The sequence below is a fragment of the Vicia villosa genome, unplaced genomic scaffold (genome assembly GCF_029867415.1).
Source record: "Vicia villosa cultivar HV-30 ecotype Madison, WI unplaced genomic scaffold, Vvil1.0 ctg.003004F_1_1, whole genome shotgun sequence".
Taxonomy (NCBI): domain Eukaryota; kingdom Viridiplantae; phylum Streptophyta; class Magnoliopsida; order Fabales; family Fabaceae; genus Vicia; species Vicia villosa.
Genome location: NW_026706089.1, coordinates 131,595 through 150,388, shown reverse-complemented (window position 1 = coordinate 150,388; position 18,794 = coordinate 131,595). Strand labels below are relative to the sequence as shown.

At 34.7% G+C, this 18,794-nt stretch overlaps 2 protein-coding genes across 2 annotated transcripts; both read left to right on the top strand.

Annotated features, from left to right (window-relative positions):
• The first annotated feature begins 3,825 nt into the window (after positions 1 to 3,825).
• Positions 3,826 to 6,948, top strand: LOC131640224 (uncharacterized). Its single transcript, XM_058910636.1, has 2 exons — positions 3,826 to 6,051; positions 6,132 to 6,948. The coding sequence occupies exons 1-2, from the start codon at positions 3,956 to 3,958 to the stop codon at positions 6,946 to 6,948; spliced, it is 2,913 nt and encodes a 970-aa protein (XP_058766619.1). The 5' UTR covers positions 3,826 to 3,955.
• Positions 6,949 to 7,149: 201 nt separating this feature from the next.
• LOC131640223 (uncharacterized) lies at positions 7,150 to 11,194 on the top strand. The gene is made up of 6 exons (XM_058910635.1): positions 7,150 to 7,721; positions 7,801 to 7,927; positions 8,026 to 8,316; positions 8,397 to 8,498; positions 8,614 to 9,095; positions 11,059 to 11,194. Exons 1-6 carry the CDS (start codon positions 7,150 to 7,152, stop codon positions 11,192 to 11,194), a joined length of 1,710 nt encoding a protein of 569 aa, XP_058766618.1.
• The last annotated feature ends 7,600 nt before the right edge of the window (positions 11,195 to 18,794 follow it).

Below are 18,794 nucleotides of genomic sequence, written 5' to 3'. Positions count from 1 at the left end.
TCGCTCTTTATTATATTGTTTTTTTAATCGATGTAAATTTTTTTTGTGTGTAAGAGGTAAAATGAGTATATTTGTTATAGTGTTTATTTGAATATAACATGAAAATTAATTTTAAATTGGGTTTGTTTGTTTCAGTTTTAAAAAATGGATTTTTTTTTTGTATTTTTGAAAATAGATTTTTTAAAATTGTTTTTTAAAATATTACAAATTTTTTTATATTTGTTTTTTCTAAAATGAAACACTAATTTTGACATTCTATAACATAAACATATATTATTGAAGACCAAAACTTAATCAAAATCTCAATTTTTTCATAAAGTGTTTTTTCAAAAATAATTTTTAAGAAAAACTATTTGAAATAGCTTCAAAATTAAGTGATTTTTTAAACTTTTGATATTCAATTTTTTTCTATAAATAGATGAAATACCTAAAATCACATTTTAAGAATAACCATTCAAACCAAATTTTTATTTGAAGCTTTTATATAAAAAAAATTTATAAATTTTTTTTATACAAAATTATGTAACACTATAAAAATCATTTTAAAAAAAGCCAAAACAAACGGGCCTATTATAAATTATAGGATTTAATACATATTGTATCCATTTGGAACACTTTTTAAATTTCAAGGCAAGATAAAAGATGGTTAGATTGCTCGTTTAGACATGGTGGAGATGGACATACGAAAAGAGTTAGCCTCAAAAGAAAGAGGTAAAAGAACATATATTTTTCCTTCATGTCACACTCTTTGTAGAAAAAAACAGGAAAAAAAACATATTGGTGCATACTAATTGTTATATAATATGGACGGTTAAAATGATTCACCTGTAATTTTGTGTTTTATACGGTTTGTCATTTGTCATTCGATTAGATCAAACCCTAAGAAATGTGCTATCAAGCATAATTATTTGTTATGGGAAAACAGTCTAATTACTAGTCTGCTTCTAGTCGAAGCAAAACAATATGAGACTATTAATTTTGACTTGCCCAAAACAGTTACGCCGAATTGAATGGGGGCACATTGCACACTTCAAGTTCTTAAAGACTACATCAATATTTCAGTCGACTTTAAGTTCATATTCTTCCTAATAGATATTGTCTGTTTTGGATGTGATAATCTTCACAACTTTGTCTTTTTAAAAAGATGTCTCGTTAGATTGACATGTATGAATGTTGTATCACTACAAGAAATTGTTGAATTTGCCAGGGAATTTAGCCAGGGGTAAAACACTTCACAAATATTTAACGTTGTGTGGGGTAAAGCCCCTCGCAAAGCGAAATTCAGAAAAGCAGAAAGAAAAAAACATTAGCTTGGGGTAACCCCTCGCAAAAAAGAAAAAGGAAAATTTGAAATTTGAAAAAAGCTTTTTCCGAGGGGCAACCCCTGGCAAAAGAAATTGGCGCAAAAAAGTCAAATCTGAGGCAGAGATTAGCGAGGGGTCACTCCTCCCAAAACAACAGTAGGAATTTAGCGAGGGGATACCCCACGCAAACTGAACCACTCCTGCTCTTGCAGACTACGCGTGCCAGTTTGTCTTTCCCATGCAACTTTTTAGCGAGGGGCAGCCCCAAGCTACAGTTTACCGTTTAATTAGCGACGGGTCCCCCCTCGGAAATATCTGCAACATTAATTATTACACAACAACTCACCGCTCCATGTATTACTATTTATTTATTTCTGCTGGTTTCATCTTCTTCACACTCTCTCAGAATTCTCTCCCTTTATACTCTCTTCTTCTTCCCTTCCTTAAAACTATATTTCATGTTCTTCCACTCAGCAAAAACTGAAAATCAGGTATAAATTTATTTCTTCTTCTTAATTATTTTGTATATGATAATTTTATTTTTAAAGTTAATTTGTAAGCTAAATTTTGGTTTTATTTCTTGTGTTTCATGTATCAACTGATTTAGTTAAAGAGAGCAATATTTTGGGATTAAAGGCATCAAGAACACAACAATTTGTTCATCAATTCCAGGTACACATTAATAAACCTTTTATATATTTTGTGTGTATATTTGAAAGGTACAGTAGATATGTTAGATATATATTTGGTGTTTATATATTTGATTTTGGGTGTTTTTTTTTGTTTGTATAATAATAATATAAACTATTTTTTTAAAGTTAATTTCGAAATAATTGTTAATTATTAGATATTTATATGATATTAACTGATAAATAAAAGCTGTATATTGTGTTGATATTGAAGTGTGTATGTTGTGTTGATTAACTGTTAAATAAAAGCTGTAAATAAAATTTAATTTTTTAAAGTTAGATTTATTGTGTTGATATTAAAGTGTGTATATTGTGTTGATTTTAAGATTGTCTATTTATTAATTTCAAAAATTGATATCTTTTTATACTATAAACATATTTCTTTATATACTGTAAACATATTTCTTTATATAAAACAGTTTATTTAAAAAAGTATATATTAAATAATTTAAAAAATAGTATATTAAAAAAAATAAAAAACAGTATATAAAAATAATATTTTTTAAACAATATCTTATATATTTTAAATAGTTTAAAATAATATATAAAAAACAATGATTAAAAATAAACTATGTGTTTTTAAAAACAATGATTATATTTGATAGTTTTTATATATATATGTAATAAAAAATAGTGTATAAAAATAATATATTATGATAGTTTAAAAAATTAATTTTGTACTTCTTTTAAAATTAAAACAATAGATTTATTGTGTTGATTTTAAGATTGTCTATTTATTAATTTCAAAAAATGATATCTTTTTATACTATAAACATATTTCTTTATATACTGTAAACATATTTCTTTATATAAAACAGTTTATTTAAAAAAGTATATATTAAATAATTTAAAAAATAATATATTAAAATAAATAAAAAACAGTATATAAAAATAATATTTTTTAAACAATATCTTATATATTTTAAATAGTTTAAAATAATATATAAAAAACAATGATTAAAAATAAACTATGTGTTTTTAAAAAGAATGATTATATTTGATAGTTTATATATATATTTCATAGTTTATTGTATGTAATAAAAAGTAGTGTATAAAAATAATATATTATGATAGTTTAAAAAATTAATTTTGTACTTTTAAAATTAAAATTCTATTTGATAGTTTATATTATATTTAATATATATATATTTGATAGTTTATTGTATGTAATAAAAAATAGTATATAAAAACAATATATTTATTAAAACGGTATATAAATATTTTAAAAGCAAGTATGTATGTTTAGGACTAAAAACTAGTGTATATATATATATATATATATATATATATATATATATATATATATATATATATATATATATATATATATATATATATATATATATAGTTTATATATGTTTAGAAAAAGACAAATATTGAATATAATTAAACATGATTCACATGTGCAGTATGGAACATTACCAATTCTATCGTAGTTGGATGTACGATAGAATGTTTCCTGGACGACGTGGGCTTAAACCACTTTTTATGGAAGGAGTTGCCGCGTTTCTCTCGTTTGCGTTTGCTCAAGAATGTTGTCGCAGGGAAGGAGGGGTAAGGTGTCCGTGTTTAAAGTGTGGTTGCAGAAATATTATTAGTGATCCTAGTGAAGTGAAACGTCACTTGGAAAGAGTGGGTTTTAGGCCAAATTACTGGGTTTGGACATCTAATGGGGAAACAATGCAGGAGATGAGTAGTGAGGCTTCTAGCAGTCAAATACATATAGAACCAGATATAAATAGTGTTGATCCAGGGAGTAGTTCATCACAAATGCAATATCAAGAGCAATTTAATCTCGTCGAGGAGATGTTCACTGACGCATTGGGGGTGAATGTGGCGTATGATGAACCACAAGACTTAGATGGAGAAGAGCTCCCGAATGAGAAAGCTCAAAGGTTTTATTAGTTGTTGAAAGAAATAAATATACCATTGTTTGAGGGGTCTTCTGACTCTAAGCTATCAATGTGTGTGAGACTTTTGGCTGCGAAGTCAAATTGGAATGTTCCTGATCAGTGTTTAGAATTCTTTGCGAGATTGATATTGGACGCGACTCCTATGAAAGAAAACTTGCCTACAAGTTATTATGATGCAAAGAGGATGGTGTCGAAGTTGGGATTAGAAGTAAAAAAGATTGATTGTTGCATTAGAGGTTGCATGTTGTTTTATGACAACGAATTTGGTACAAATGATGGGGAATTGGAGGAATGTAAGTTTTGCGAGAGTCCGAGGTATTTAGTTAGCAGTAAAGGAGTTGACCAAAGGAAAAATCGCATTGCAGTGAAATCTATGTTCTATCTACCAATAATACCTAGGTTGCAAAGAATGTTTGCATCAATGCACAGTGCAAGCCAAATGGCATGGCACCATACAAACAGAATTAGTTCAGGCATGATGCGACATCCATCTGATGGCGAGGCATGGAAACACTTTGATAGAGTTCATCCTGAATTTGCACTTGAACCTAGGAATGTCCGACTTGGATTATGCTCAGATGGTTTCACTCCTTATAATTTTTCAGGAAATGCATATTCTTGTTGGCCAGTTATTGTTACCCCGTACAATCTCCCTCCTGAGATGTGCATGACGAAACCTTACATGTTTTTGACATGCATCATTCCGGGACCGTCGAGTCCAAAGGCGGGAATCGATGTTTATTTGCAACCTTTAATTGATGATCTCAAGAGGCTGTGGGTGGGAGCGTGGACTTATGATGTGTCTCGTAAACAAAATTTTAATATGCGAGCGGCTTTGATGTGGACAATTAATGACTTTCCTGCATATGGCATGTTGTCTGGATGGGGTACACATGGTAAAATGGGATGTCCGCATTGCATGAATCACACAAAAGCGTTTACTTTGGACTTTGGTGGGAAAAGTTCGTGGTTTGACTGTCATCGTAGGTTCTTACCTACCAACCATGAATTTAGAAGGAATAAAGATGCTTTTAGAAAAGGAATAAAAGTAAAAGATCTATCTCCCCCTCGATTGTCATCGACTCAAGTATGGAATAATGTTTGTGACCTACCAAAATTCACAGACTATGGTGAAGCACGTAGAATTAAAGGATATGGGGTTGACCATAATTGGACAAAAAGAAGTATCTTTTGGGACCTCCCATATTGGAAGGATAATTTGTTGCGTCATAATCTTGATGTTATGCATATTGAGAAGAACTTTTTTGATAATGTGCTTAACACGGTGATGGATAATGAGAAGACAAAAGACAATGAGAAGGCTAGGAAAGACATGGAACTTTATTGTAATCGAAACGAATTGGAGTTGAAACCTCGACCAAACGGAAAATTATTAAAACCCAAGGCTTGTTACACTCTTACTCCCCAAGAAGCAAAAGCTGTATGTCGGTGGTTAAATGAATTGAGGATGCCTGATGGTTATTCTTCTAACCTGGCAAGATATGCTGACGCCAACACTGGGAAATTGCATGGAATGAAAAGTCACGATTGTCATATTTTCATGGAACGATTACTTCCAATTGCATTCAGTTCACTGCCCAAGAATGTGCTTAATCCACTTACTGAGATCAGTCAATTTTTTAAAGACATTTGTGCTTCAACTTTAAGAGTAGACGACATCATTAAATTGGACCGAAATATTCCTGTCATTCTTTTCAAGTTGGAGCAAATATTCCCGCCAGGTTTCTTTGATTCTATGGAGCATCTCCCTGTGCATCTTGTTTATGAAGCTTTTCTAGGTGGACCTGTTCAATATAGATGGATGTATCCATTTGAACGATTCATGGGTGATTCAAAGCGATCAGTTAAAAATAAGGCACGAGTTGAGGGATCAATTTGTGCACATTATATACATCGCGAAACATCACATTTTTGCTCTCATTATTTCAATCACATGATGTTGTCTCCAAGAATCATAAGGAACGAAGTTCACTTCAGTGAAAGAAGTCAATTTACCTTATCAGTTTTCGGTCGTCCAGGCCGTCCCGCAGGGAAGAAAAGTGAGCATTGGCTTTCACAAAAAGAAATGCAATCTGCTCATGTTCATGTGCTGATTAACTGCGTTGAAGTTAAACCATATCTTGAGTAAGTATATTTTAAATTAAGTGTATATGTTTAATTGGTTAAGATTTACCTTCTCTAACCTTTTTTTCTTTTCGAAATAGGGCATTTGGTACCTACTATTATCAAAGCACAGGCGAACAACCATCGACTGGTTACACACATGCCTATTTTCCAACATGGTTTAAGCAACAATTATCATGTATTGTTACACTAAGTCCTGACTTAATACATTTGCGAAATTTGTCTGAAGGCCCTAGTCAACGTGTAAATGAATGGCACACATATTTTGTAAACGGTTACAAATTTCACACTGAGGAATGGAGTGTAGGGAAGAAAACCGTAAACAGTGGTGTAGTCGTAAAAGGAGTTACAGAGGGTGGTGAGGACGACTTCTATGGGGTTATCACACATATTTACGAGTTGGTTTATAATTATATGGACTCGGAAAATAAAGTTGTCTTATTTTATTGTGATTGGTATGATCCATCTTCTAGAGGAACAAAAATTGATAAAAAGTATAACATTGTTGAGATCCGAAGAGATAGAAAGTACAAAGAGTATGACCCTTTCATTATGGCACATAATGTTACGCAAGTTTATTATGTACCTTATCCTTCAATTACCCCACGGAAACGAGAATGGTGTGTTGTAATCAAGTCCAACCCAATGGGTCACATTGAGACTGATGAGTTAATGGAAGATGTTGCATACCAACATGATGAGATTTCACCTGTTAATGAGGTAATTGAAACCGAAGAGATTGTAAGTTTGTGTGATACTGCAGTTGATGGTCAACAAGTTGATGCAAGTATCTTGTTGTCAACAAATCCTATGGAAGAAGAGCATGAAGAGCTAGGAGAGTCTGAAGACAATAATATCAGATGCGATGAAGACAACGGAGATTATGATGATGAATAAATTGAATATGTAATATTATCTTGAGTATTTCACATATTATCTTGTGTAATATTAACTTTTAAATATTATCTTGTGTAATATTAAATTTCAAATATTATCTTGTGTAATATTAACTTTCAAATATCATCTTATGTAATATTAACTTGATAATATTATCTTGTGCAATTATCTTTCAAATATTATCTTGTGTAACAGGAAAAAATGCCACCCAAAAAAGATGAAAAAGGTAAGGGTCAACAAAAGCCTCGTCGCACTAGATTCATTGTAGAGGAGGTTCCTAACTCAGATATGTTCGTTCCTATGCCACGCTCTACTCCACGCTCTACTACACCGCCTATGCATCCTACACCGCCTATGCATCCTACACCGTCTATGCATCCTACACCGCCTATGCATCCTACACCGCCTATGCATCCTACACCGCCCATGTCTGGATCTTTCACTGGATTACTATCCATGCCCCCTGGATCAGGTTTTTTTTGTCCTCCTGGATACTCTTACCCCACATATTTTCCTACGGAGACAGGTGGATCTAGCATGCCATTACCCATGCATATGGGGACAGGTGGATCTGGTAGCATGCCATTACCCATGCATATGGAGACAGGTGGATCTAGCATGCCATTACCCATCCCTTCAGAGGATGATACCAGTGCTCCTGGAGATACTAGTGCTGAGGAGCAAACGAAGAGGAAGCGTATTTTGAAAAAAAATACGACTCAAAAAATTAAGTATCATGAGGGCAGACTAATCATTTATCCCGATGCAGGATCGTAAGTTTTTGTGTTTTTATATTATATTTTAAATATGAGTTTTATTTAATCAATACTAACTCAAGATTTTGTTGTTTAGAATTGTTCCCTCACATCAGGCAGTATCGATCATAACAAATATTATAAAAGAGAAGTACACACAATTCTGGCCGTCTTATGGAGCTGTACATGAAGATGAAAAGGAAAAATGGTTTCAGGCATTTCAGGTATAATTTACTTATTCATTTTGACATTTCCTTTTTAATTTTTGTGATATTCATGATTCTACTTTATTTAATATTTTTAAATTCATACAACAATGTAGGAGCATTGTGTTTGGGATGTTAGAGATGAGGCCGCGATTAAAGAAAACTTTCACACAAAATGTGCTGCTCGATTTTCTGATACCATGAGGAATGTTAGACTTAAATGGGAAGCAAAAGGGACACGTCCACGTTGGATAGGAGAAAATATATTCCCAAAGCTTATTGATCATTGGAATTCTGATAAGTTTAAGGAAATATTTGAGCAGGCAAAGAAAAATAGAGCATCTGAAGTTGGTGGCTGCAACTACGCAGCGGGAAGTATTAGTGTGGCTGAAGTTGCGCGAAGGATGGTACATAAATTTATTAATTTTTTATTAAACTATTATTTAAATGTTTCATTACATTGCATTAATTTTTTTTACTTATTTAGCGTGAAGAATTAGGCAGAACTCCACTTCTTAATGAGCTCCACATGGAGACTCATCTCAAGAGAAATGGAGAGTTTATTGACGAGCGCGCAAAAATCACTCAAGTAAGTTATTTTTATATCAAAGATATTTTATTTATTTCTTTTATATGTACATAGTTTTATTTCTTTTATATGTAATAGTTTATTTGAATCATGATAACATTTAATTTTTTTATAGGAGAATTTTGATAAAGAACTTGCCATAAAGTTGTCAGAGCATCCTGAAATACCCCAACCACCACCAGGGTATCCTGTTGACCCCAGTATTGGTTTTCAGACTTGGTATAAGGTTTCAGGTGGAAAGAAGAAAAATGGGAGAGTGTATTGTACTGGAGGGTATTCCAAAAATATCAAGCGGCGTAGTAGAGATTTCAAAATGAGATATGCTGATGGAGAAGGATCATCCACTCCACCTATATTAACCGCCGAAATGCTTGAAACTGTGAGAAACTTGGCAAATACTGAGGCAGCACAACAAGTAGCAGCAAGAAATTTGGAAATTGAAGAGATGAAGAGAAAACAATTAGAGATGCAGGTGGAAATGCAAAGAAGAGAAAGAGAATTACGGGAAGAAATGAGGAGAGAATTTCAGGAAGAAATGAGGAGGCAGGCACAGGAATATCAAGAAGCAATGCGAATTGCAAATGAACGGTCACAAAGGTTTGATCAATTTTTTGCTTCACAAAATATGAGTGGTGGTGGATTTGGAGGAACTAGTGGATATGGAGGAGCTGATGAAGAAGAGGAGGAACAAGATGGGGGAAATAATTAAATTTACATATTTAAGTTTATTTTTATTTGTATGGAACAATTTGTGTTAATTATTTTGAACTTATTTTTAAATATTATTGTAATTTTGTATGGAGTTTAATTTTTAATATATTTGCTTAAATATTAATTATTATATGTATTATAATAATTTTGTTTTAATTTGAATTATTATTATATATATATATATATATATATATATATATATTTTAATTTAAATTATATTATAATTATATATATATATATATATATATATATATATATATATAATTATATATATATATATATATATATTTATTATGTACGATATTGAAAACTATTTCTTTTTTAAATATAAACTATTTGCGAGGGGCTAATCCCCAAGCAAAAAAATTTATCCTGCATTTTGCGAGGGGCTTATCCCCAAGCAAAATATCTGACGCAGTCTGCCCATGTGCAGACTGCTAGCTGGTGGCTATTGCTGTAGCCTGCAGAGTAGAATTTTGAGTTTGCATTTAGCGAGGGGGATAACCCCTGGCAAATTAGCGAAGTGTTTATCCCCTCGGTAATGGATTTGCGACCCCCTGTTTTGCTAGGGAAGCTGTCCCCTCGCAAATTGTGCATTTGTGAGGGGTTTTTGCCTTTAGTGAGGGGTTTAACCCCTGACAAATTGCAGTATTTCTTGTAGTGTATATAAATTATCTTTAAATTTAAATTTAATCCATATATGATCTGGATGATCGTAAAAAAATTATATTTAAATATATTTTATGATAATCACCTCAGTACAATTTAAAGTTTACTTTGATTAATTTTCTCCTCGGTTTAGATTTAAAGACATTTATAATGAATTCTCAATTGACAGCATAATATCTTATTAATTTCCCTCTTGAAACTTTGAAAACATAATCGTAGTATTTCAGTCAACTAGTGTTTCAAAAATATACCTCTTTAACATTTTCAAACGATGTTAATATTCTTTTGATTTTTTAGTTTTTCCTTCTACATCATATGTAAATAGAAATGCCAATGATTTGTTTATTAAAATATAATAAAATATGATTTTGTTATATGTTGCCTATATCCAAAGAGTGTTGAAGTTTAGTGATAAGATGGTTTCAACAACTATATAATAAATTGATCTATGTTAATGGAAGAGAGCAAGCACAAACCGTAAAGAAGAAGATAAAGGAAATAAAACTGATTTCATTAATTTTCTGCCTCTCAAGGAGGCTGGTAGTTGTTTATAAATAAAACCCTAGTGGGTTAGACAAAAGGGCCAGGCCCAACAAAACATACAAGCCGAAAATAAAAGCTGAAATAAAAGTCTAATAAGTTTTGTAATCATTCATCCACTTGGGCTTTGATCTAGAACGAGTGGGCCTGCCATCAATACTATCCGGCTCAACAACAACCTTGTCCTCAAGGTTGGGTCCAGAGCTGGTAGTTGGGTGATGAAATGCAGAAGTCCAATTTGGTTTTTGAAACTGTCGGTGGGGGGGGGGGGGGGAGTGAGTTGGATGCAGCTGGCACTTGAGGTACATTAAGTGGGACAGGTGTGGGCAGAGGAACATCAATTCGGTTAGGCGCATGGGGTAACGTGTCAGTCTGGTTGAGTGGATGAGATTGAGTGGCACGAGAATCCACATCATCGAACGGTCCCAAGTTGGAGTTTCCCACACGCCTTGGTTAAAGACTTATCACTTTGGAAGTGTAAGTCATTTAACGTCCTTCCTTTCTCTCTCTGAGTGGCTTTTGTAACATCTTCCAAAACATTGTCTTTCCTAATTCTTTGTTCTTTGTCCTTACCTAAAACAACTCCCTCCAAAGTAGCCGGTGGCTTCTGTGTCTCACTTTGTTTCAGTTCTTGTGGCAGTGTGTCTGGTAGTTCATCTTCTTGGTGTTCAAAACTATGGGGAATGGGTTTAAAAGGAGCGACGCCATGGAAGGGCCGAAGCTGGGAGACATGGAAAACGGGGTGTATCTTCGAATATGGAGGGAGGTCAAGATGATACGCCACCTGACCGATGCGGCGGACTATACGAAAAAGACCATAAAAGCGCTTTGCGAGTTTGTTCGAAACACGTCGGGAAACAGAAGATTGGCGGTACGGTTTTAATCGAAGCAAGAAAAGATCCCCTTCAGAGAAGGTAATATCACTTCTGTGCTTGTTACTTTATTGTTCCATAGTCCTTCTACTCCGTATTAAATTTCGTTTGACCAGATTGAGTAACTCGTTTCTTTGTTGCAAGGAAGTGTCAACATCAACATTTGTTGAAGAGCCGGCGTCGTAGAGGGGAAAAGCTGGTGGAGGACGGCCGTAAAGAGCTTCAAATGGTGACATATTGATGGCAGTGTGAAAAGCGGTGATGTGCCAAAGTTCTGCGAGATGTAAGTATTTCATCCACTGTTTGGGTTGTTCGCTCGCAAAGCAGCGTAGGTAGGTCTCTAAACATCTATTAACAACTTCCGTTTGTCCATCAGTTTCAGGGTGGTACGTCGTACTATACCGCAAGGTGGTGCCTTGAGCTTTAAAGAGTTCCTTCCAGAATGTGCTGAGGAACAATGGGTCGCGGTCAGATATGATGGACTTTGGAGTACCGTGTAGTCGACAAATTTCCACGGTGAAACGTAAAGCGAGATCTTTAGCAATAAACTTGGTTGGGAGGGCTATGAAGTGGCAGAACTTTGTCAATCTGTCGCAGACAACCCAGATCACCGTATGGCCAAAAGAAACAGGTAAGTGAGTTATGAAGTCCATAGTCAAATCTTCCCACACCTGGTTTGGGGTGGGTAAGGGATTGAGCAAACCGTATTTCTTTGTTGTTAAATATTTGTTCTGCTGGCAAGTGACACAATTTTTGACAAATAGTTTTGTATCCTTGTAGACCCCTGGCCACAGAAAGGAGGAAGACAGACGAGCTAAGGTAGGCTGAAACCCAGAGTGGCCAGCAATAGGGGTGGCGTGAAATTCCTTCAGGATCTGTTGACGAAGTTCAGTCTCCGGCAGTATGAAAATCTTGTCTTTATAGTACACAATGTCATTTCGTATCTGAAAAAAAGGATTAGAGTTTGGGTCTGTCTTGATGTTTTGAAGTAACACTTTTCCCTCATTCGCTTTTTTGTAGTAATCCTGGAGTTGAGAGAGCAATAATGGGATAGGTGACGAGATAGTGAGAAGTGTAGCCTCTTCTTCAGAAAAACGGCGGCTTAGTGCATCGGCCACTTGGTTAGAACTTCCAGGTTTGTAAAAAATTTCGAAATGGAAACCTTCTAATTTTGAAGCCCACTTCTGTTGTTCATGAGTTTGTATGGTCTGAACCAATAAATTCTTTAAACTTTTCTGGTCTGTATATATGTGGAATTTTCTACCAATTAAATATTGACGCCACTTCTTAACAGCTTCTGTGATGGCGTACATCTCCCTGACATAAACGGATGAAGCCTGTAGACGATTGCAGAGTTTCTTGCTGAAAAAGGCAAGAGGGTGGCCTTGTTGAGACAGAACCGCACCAACAGCAATGGCAGAAGCATCTGTTTCCAGAATGAAGAGTTGAGGAAAATCAGGAAGGCGAAGCACATGAGTTTCTGTCATTTTGGTTTTCAAACTTGTAAAAGCCGACTCGGCTGTTGTATTCCAAACCAATTTAGTGGATTTTACCTGATCGGTGAGGGGAGTGGCGAGAGAGGCATAATGACGAACGAATCGTCTATAAAAACCGGTAAGGCCCCAAAATCCCCGGAGAGTCGTGAGTGAACGTGGCTTTGGCCAATCCATAATTGCTTGAATCTTTTCCGGGTCCGGGGTAACACCTTGCGCTGAGATAATGTGACCTAGGTAATCCACAGTAGGAACAGCAAAATTGCATTTTGACAACTTAGCATAAAATTGGTTAGAGACAAGTAAGTCTAAATTTAACTTTAAATGAAAAGCATGTTCATCTAGGTCAGAACTGTAAATTAAAATGTCATAAAAAAAAACTAAAACGAACCGACGTAGATAGGGACGAAGAAGGTCATTCATTGCTGATTGAAAAGAACTAGGAGCGTTAGTAAGCCCAAAGGGCATAACTAAGAACTCATAGTGTCTGTCAAACGTTCTGAATGCGGTTTTGTGCGTGTCCTCTTGCTTAACTCGGATTTGGTGATAACTAGATCGTAGATCAATTTTAGAAAATATAGTTGCTGACCCCAACTCATAAAAGAGTTCATCAATCGTGGGTATTGGGAAACGGTCTCGGACCGTAACTGCATTTAGCGCACGGTAGTCAACACAAAAACGCCATGAACCGTCTTTTTTTCGTACCAATAAAACTGGAGAGGAGTAAAGGCTATGACTTGGTTTAATAATGCCTTCGTGCAGCATGTCTTGAATGATAGTAGACATTGCCTCTTTTTGGGAGTGGGGGTAACGGTAGGGTTTAACATTAATGGCGGGTGTATTAGGTAAAAGGGGAATGTGGTGGTCATGGGGTCGATTGGGGGGAAGGCCATGGGGCAGGGAGAAAACAGTAGCGTGTGACTTCAAAACTGTTGTGATTTGTTTGGGAAGGGATGTGGTTAAAGTTTCTAATTGCTGTTTATGGGTCAATGATGGGTTGACAGTGGTAGTATCAACAGGTTGGTATAGCAATAGGTGTATGGATGCAATGGAGTCGGTATGAATGAGGTGGCAAAGTTGGTTAAATGAGTAGTGGGCAGGCAAGGTTTTTGGGTCTCCCGTAATTGTAATTTCTGTGTTGTGGTGAGTAAAAGAGATTTTAGGAATAGAAAAATCTGCTAGGAGGGGGCCAAGTGTTCGTAAACATTCCATGCCTAGGACGACGTCAGCTCCTTCAATAGGAATTAAATGGAAGGGAATTCTAAATAGGTGGTTTTGGAGTGTGATATGGACTTGTGGGAAGATTCCTGAACAGGAGAGTTTTGAGCCATTGCCCACCATGACATTAAAATTCGGAATTGGTTTGGTGGGTAGTTTCAGGTGTTGGGCAATGCGGGGTTGTAAGATGTTGTGGGTACTTTTGGTGTCGATCAAAACTGTTACCATTAAGCCCTGTATGAAGGCGCTAAATTTTAATGTTTTTGGGGAAAACTGGCCACTGACTTCTTGAGGAGATAACTGAAAATAAGTATCATCAGGAGCTGAAACAGTATCTGGAATAGTATCTTGTATCTCCAAAATTTCAGCATCGCTTGTAGAGTCATCATCACATAATAGTAATAGGAATTTTCCAGTAGAACACTTATGACCTGGGACGAATTTTTCGTCACAATTGAAACACAATCCTTGAGCACGGCGCTCTTGGAGTTGACTATTGGAGAGTTTTCGAATGGGGAACTTAGTGTCTTGTGGGTAGGAAATGGGTTTAGGGGGTGGTGACAGGGTGCTGGGTGTGGATTGGGTCGATGTGGTTTTGGGTTAAAAAGTGGAGAAGGATTTTTGGAATTTGGGTTTGGAGTCTTTGATCTTTGATTCAATAAGTTTTGCTAGGCCTATAGCTTGTGAAATGGAGGTAGGTTTAATAATAGCAATTTCATTTTGAATTTCTTGAACCAAACTTGAAATGAAGCAATTTAAAATTGCATCCAGTGATAAACCCACAACTTGGGTTTCCAATTTTTCAAAAGCAGTCTGATAGTCAACAATAGTCCCTGTTTGTTTAAGTTTGAAAAGTTCTGCCTCGTGGTTCGTATAGGTTGAGGGACCAAAGCGTAACTCCAACGCTTTAGTAAACGAAATCCAATCCGTGAGGAGCTGACTCTGATGCATCCACTTGTACCAGCAAAGGGCATCTCCCTTCATGTAAAAGGATACCATAGCTAAGCGATTTTCAGGTGGTTGTTGATAGAAATTGAAGTACTGTTCGGCTTGGAAAAGCCATTCTAAGGGATTAGAGCCATCGAAAGCAACAAGTTCTAATTTGGGGGTTCGAAAAGTAGGTAATGGGTTGGTGTGTGGTAGAGGTGTATATGGAATTTGGGGTTGATACGAAAAAGGGATATTCGTGTTAGGTGATAGGCCTGGTGTGGGGAAAGGAATAGTGTAGCTGTTGACGTGTGAGAAAGGGCTGTTTACATTACTAAAGGCGGTGAACATTGAGGCAGTAAAGGGAGGTTGGGTTGTAGCGACACGGTGGAGGGTGGGTATGGTAGATGTAAAGGGTGGTTGGGTGAGTTGAGAGGAATTACGGAGGGGGGTGCTGGTGGGTGTTAGGGTTTGTGTAAAAGGTATGGAATTAACAATGGTGGAGGAGGGTTGTTTTACCGTACCTGAAGAAGAACCTGCGGCAAGATTGGTGGCAGCAACTGCAGGATCTTTTTGCGCTACAAGTTTGGTAAGGATTGACATCATCGTGTCATATCGGAAGTCAGCCGTATGTTTATCCTTGTCCATACGTGTGTTGAGTTGTCCGACTTGCTGCTGTAAATCGGAGGCAGCAAGGGCAAATCGCTCATCGAGTTGCTGCTGAGTGTCTTGGATCGCAGAATCAAGGTGTAAACCTGCTGCTTGCACAGCCTCATCTATGATTTCCTTAGAGTTGGGGGTTTTGGGGGGGGGGGGGGGGGGGGGCATGAGCACAAGAGATGAAAGCACCAAATTGATAAGATGGTTTCAACAACTATATAATAAATTGATCTATGTTAATGGAAGAGAGCAAGCACAAAACGTAAAGAAGAAGATAAAGGAAATAAAACTGATTTCATTAATTTTCTGCCTCTCAAGGAGGCTGGTAGTTGTTTATAAAAAACCCTAGTGGGTTAGACAAAAGGGCCAGGCCCAACAAAACATACAAACCGAAAATAAAAGCTGAAATAAAAGTCTAATAAGTTTTGTAATCATTCATCCACTTGGGCTTTGATCTAGAACGAGTGGGCCTGCCATCATTTAGCAACTTTTACTATGAGAACCTCCATCATTATTGGAGAAAGGTATGAAAATTGGAGGTCAGATAGGGTTAAGCAATTTCAATTCTGTGGCTTTTCAACATTCATTGGGATATATAGAATGTGGCCTAGTGTTAGGTAGTAATATATATTAATACACCGATGTCTATTGGAAATATAGTAACAAATATATTGAATAATTTTTTTTTGGGATCAAAATATATTGTATAAATTTTATGTTGATTAGATGAATTTAGTTAGATTTTAAAAGAGTTTTTAGTTATTTTTAAAATAAAATAAACCTAAATTATATAAAAAAAAAATATTGAAATTGAAAGGGTTAGACCTGACTCAAAGAGTTTTTAATTATTTGTTAATAAATTAATGAATTGATGTCATGTGATCTATTATTTACTATCCAAATCAAAATCTTTAATCGACTTTACCACTTTCAGTTTTGAAAATGTTTGAAAAATAGTTGATTTGTTTTGGGTACTATTTGTAACCACGTGTTGTATATCTTTTTCTTTTAAATAATTGTTTTATTATAAAAAGAAAGAGTGAAGACCCATTTTGGTCCCTCACAAAAACTACAGAACCTAAATTAGTCCTCCACAAAAAATAGGACCCGATTTAATCCCTTACAAAATATAACCGGGTCATATTAGTCCTTCTAGGAATATTTTTTTCAAACCGGTTTTTTCTTCTACTTTTAAACCGTGACTGGACCGCCAAGTCGTATTTTATTTTTCATTATTATTTTTTAAATACTAAATAGATTTTTATTTTTAATTTTGATTTTATTTTTAAACAATTCAGATTTTAAAATATAAAAAAAGATAAGATTTGTTTTAAGAAGTAATAGAACTCAAGACATTTAGGTCACATCCTATGCCTTTACCACTATGTCAACATACATTGATGACAAATAATTGACATGATTTATAGTAATATTAAACAATTCTGAATTTAAAACAAAAAATATAAATTTTGATACCTACGGAGTCTCAAACCCAAGTCCCTTCAAATTAAATGGTAGTCACTTTATTGTAAATATGAAAAGTAATCTAAGAGGGGTTGCATGAATTAGATTAATTGATATTAGTGAATTTTTCTCGATAATGAATGTTAACAATGTTTTGATTTTTTTGAAACTATTATAACAATTTCGAAAAAATTAGAACAATATTGCTAACATTCATAATCGAGAAAAATTCACTAATACCGATTAATCTAACTGATTCACCCGCTCTTAAATCACTTTTCATATTTACAGTACAGTGAAGTGACTATCATTAAATTTGAAGGGACTTGAGTTTGAGACCTCATGGGTACAAATTTTGTATTTTATATTTTAAATTTAGAATTGTTTAATATTACTATAAATCATGCGAATTATTTGTCACAAGTGTACGTTGGCATAGTGGTAAAGGCATAGGATGTGACCAAAATGTCTTAAGTTTGATTCCTTTTCAGAACAAATCTTATCTTTTTTGTATTTTAAAATCTGAATTGTTTAAAAATAAAATCAAAATTAAAAATAAAAATCAATTTAGTATTTAAAATATGAAAAATGAAAAATAAAATACAACTTGGCGGTCCAGTCACGGTTTAAAAGTAGAAGAAAAAACCGGTTTGAAAAAAATATCCCCAGAAGGACTAATATGACCCGGTTATATTTTGTAAGGGATTAAATCGGGTCCTATTTTTTGTGGAGGACTAATTTGGGTTCTGTAGTTTTTGTGAGAGACCAAATTGGATCTTCACTCTTATAAAAATAATTAAAAAAAAACGTGAAATCTAAAGTGCACCATCTATTAAATCCCTCATGGGTGAGTCATTAAATTAGAAAATTTCTTTACCCACCTCCTAATCTTCTTGGTCACCTCTGACGAATTTACAAAAATACCCCTTGTTTCGGAAGTTCATTTCCAAAAACGTACTTTTATTGGAAAAAAAGGTGTTTTCGGAAATGCATCTCCGAAAAGGTGAATATTTTAATGAAAAATATTGATTTCGGAGATGCTTCTCCGAAATAAAGTTGTTTTTCAGAAAATTGGTGTATTCGGAAGTGCATCTCCGAATTCAACCCCCCTTGGAGAAATTCGAAAATGCACTTCCGAAATAAGGTCTGGACAGAAGAAAAATAACAAATAAGAACAATTCGCTTTATTTAATCGGATGAAGATTACATCAATCACATTACATAAGATTAAAGTTACATATTGTTAAACACGGGTAGGTGAGGATGAGTCAACATTTTGATAACGTCGGCCCCCGATCTTTGAACTCAACATCACTGAACCAAACCCAACCCTTGTTCACCTACCTCCTCCTTTTCATATTCCCGGTAATTACAATTTCTTTACTTTTAATGTTTTTTTGTTCTTACATTCCACTCACATTACTCTCATGATCATGAAACCCTCACATTACTCTCATGATCATGAAACCCTAATGAGAAAATACACCTAATTTAGGGTTTGTTTTGATTATTCATCCAATGTTTTTACCAAGAGGTGTAGAAATTGTTGTCCTTTTGTTAACACAGTTGTTATCATTTAAACATGTTGTAAAATATCTTGTAGGATACTGTATGAGTGCAGTTAATGAGTACTAGTACATTCATATATATGAAGTGTGCTTTAGTCAACTTTAACCCGATTGACTCTCATATGAGTGAGAATTTGAAAAGTCCCGATCCTGATGATAAAAGAATGAGGTTAG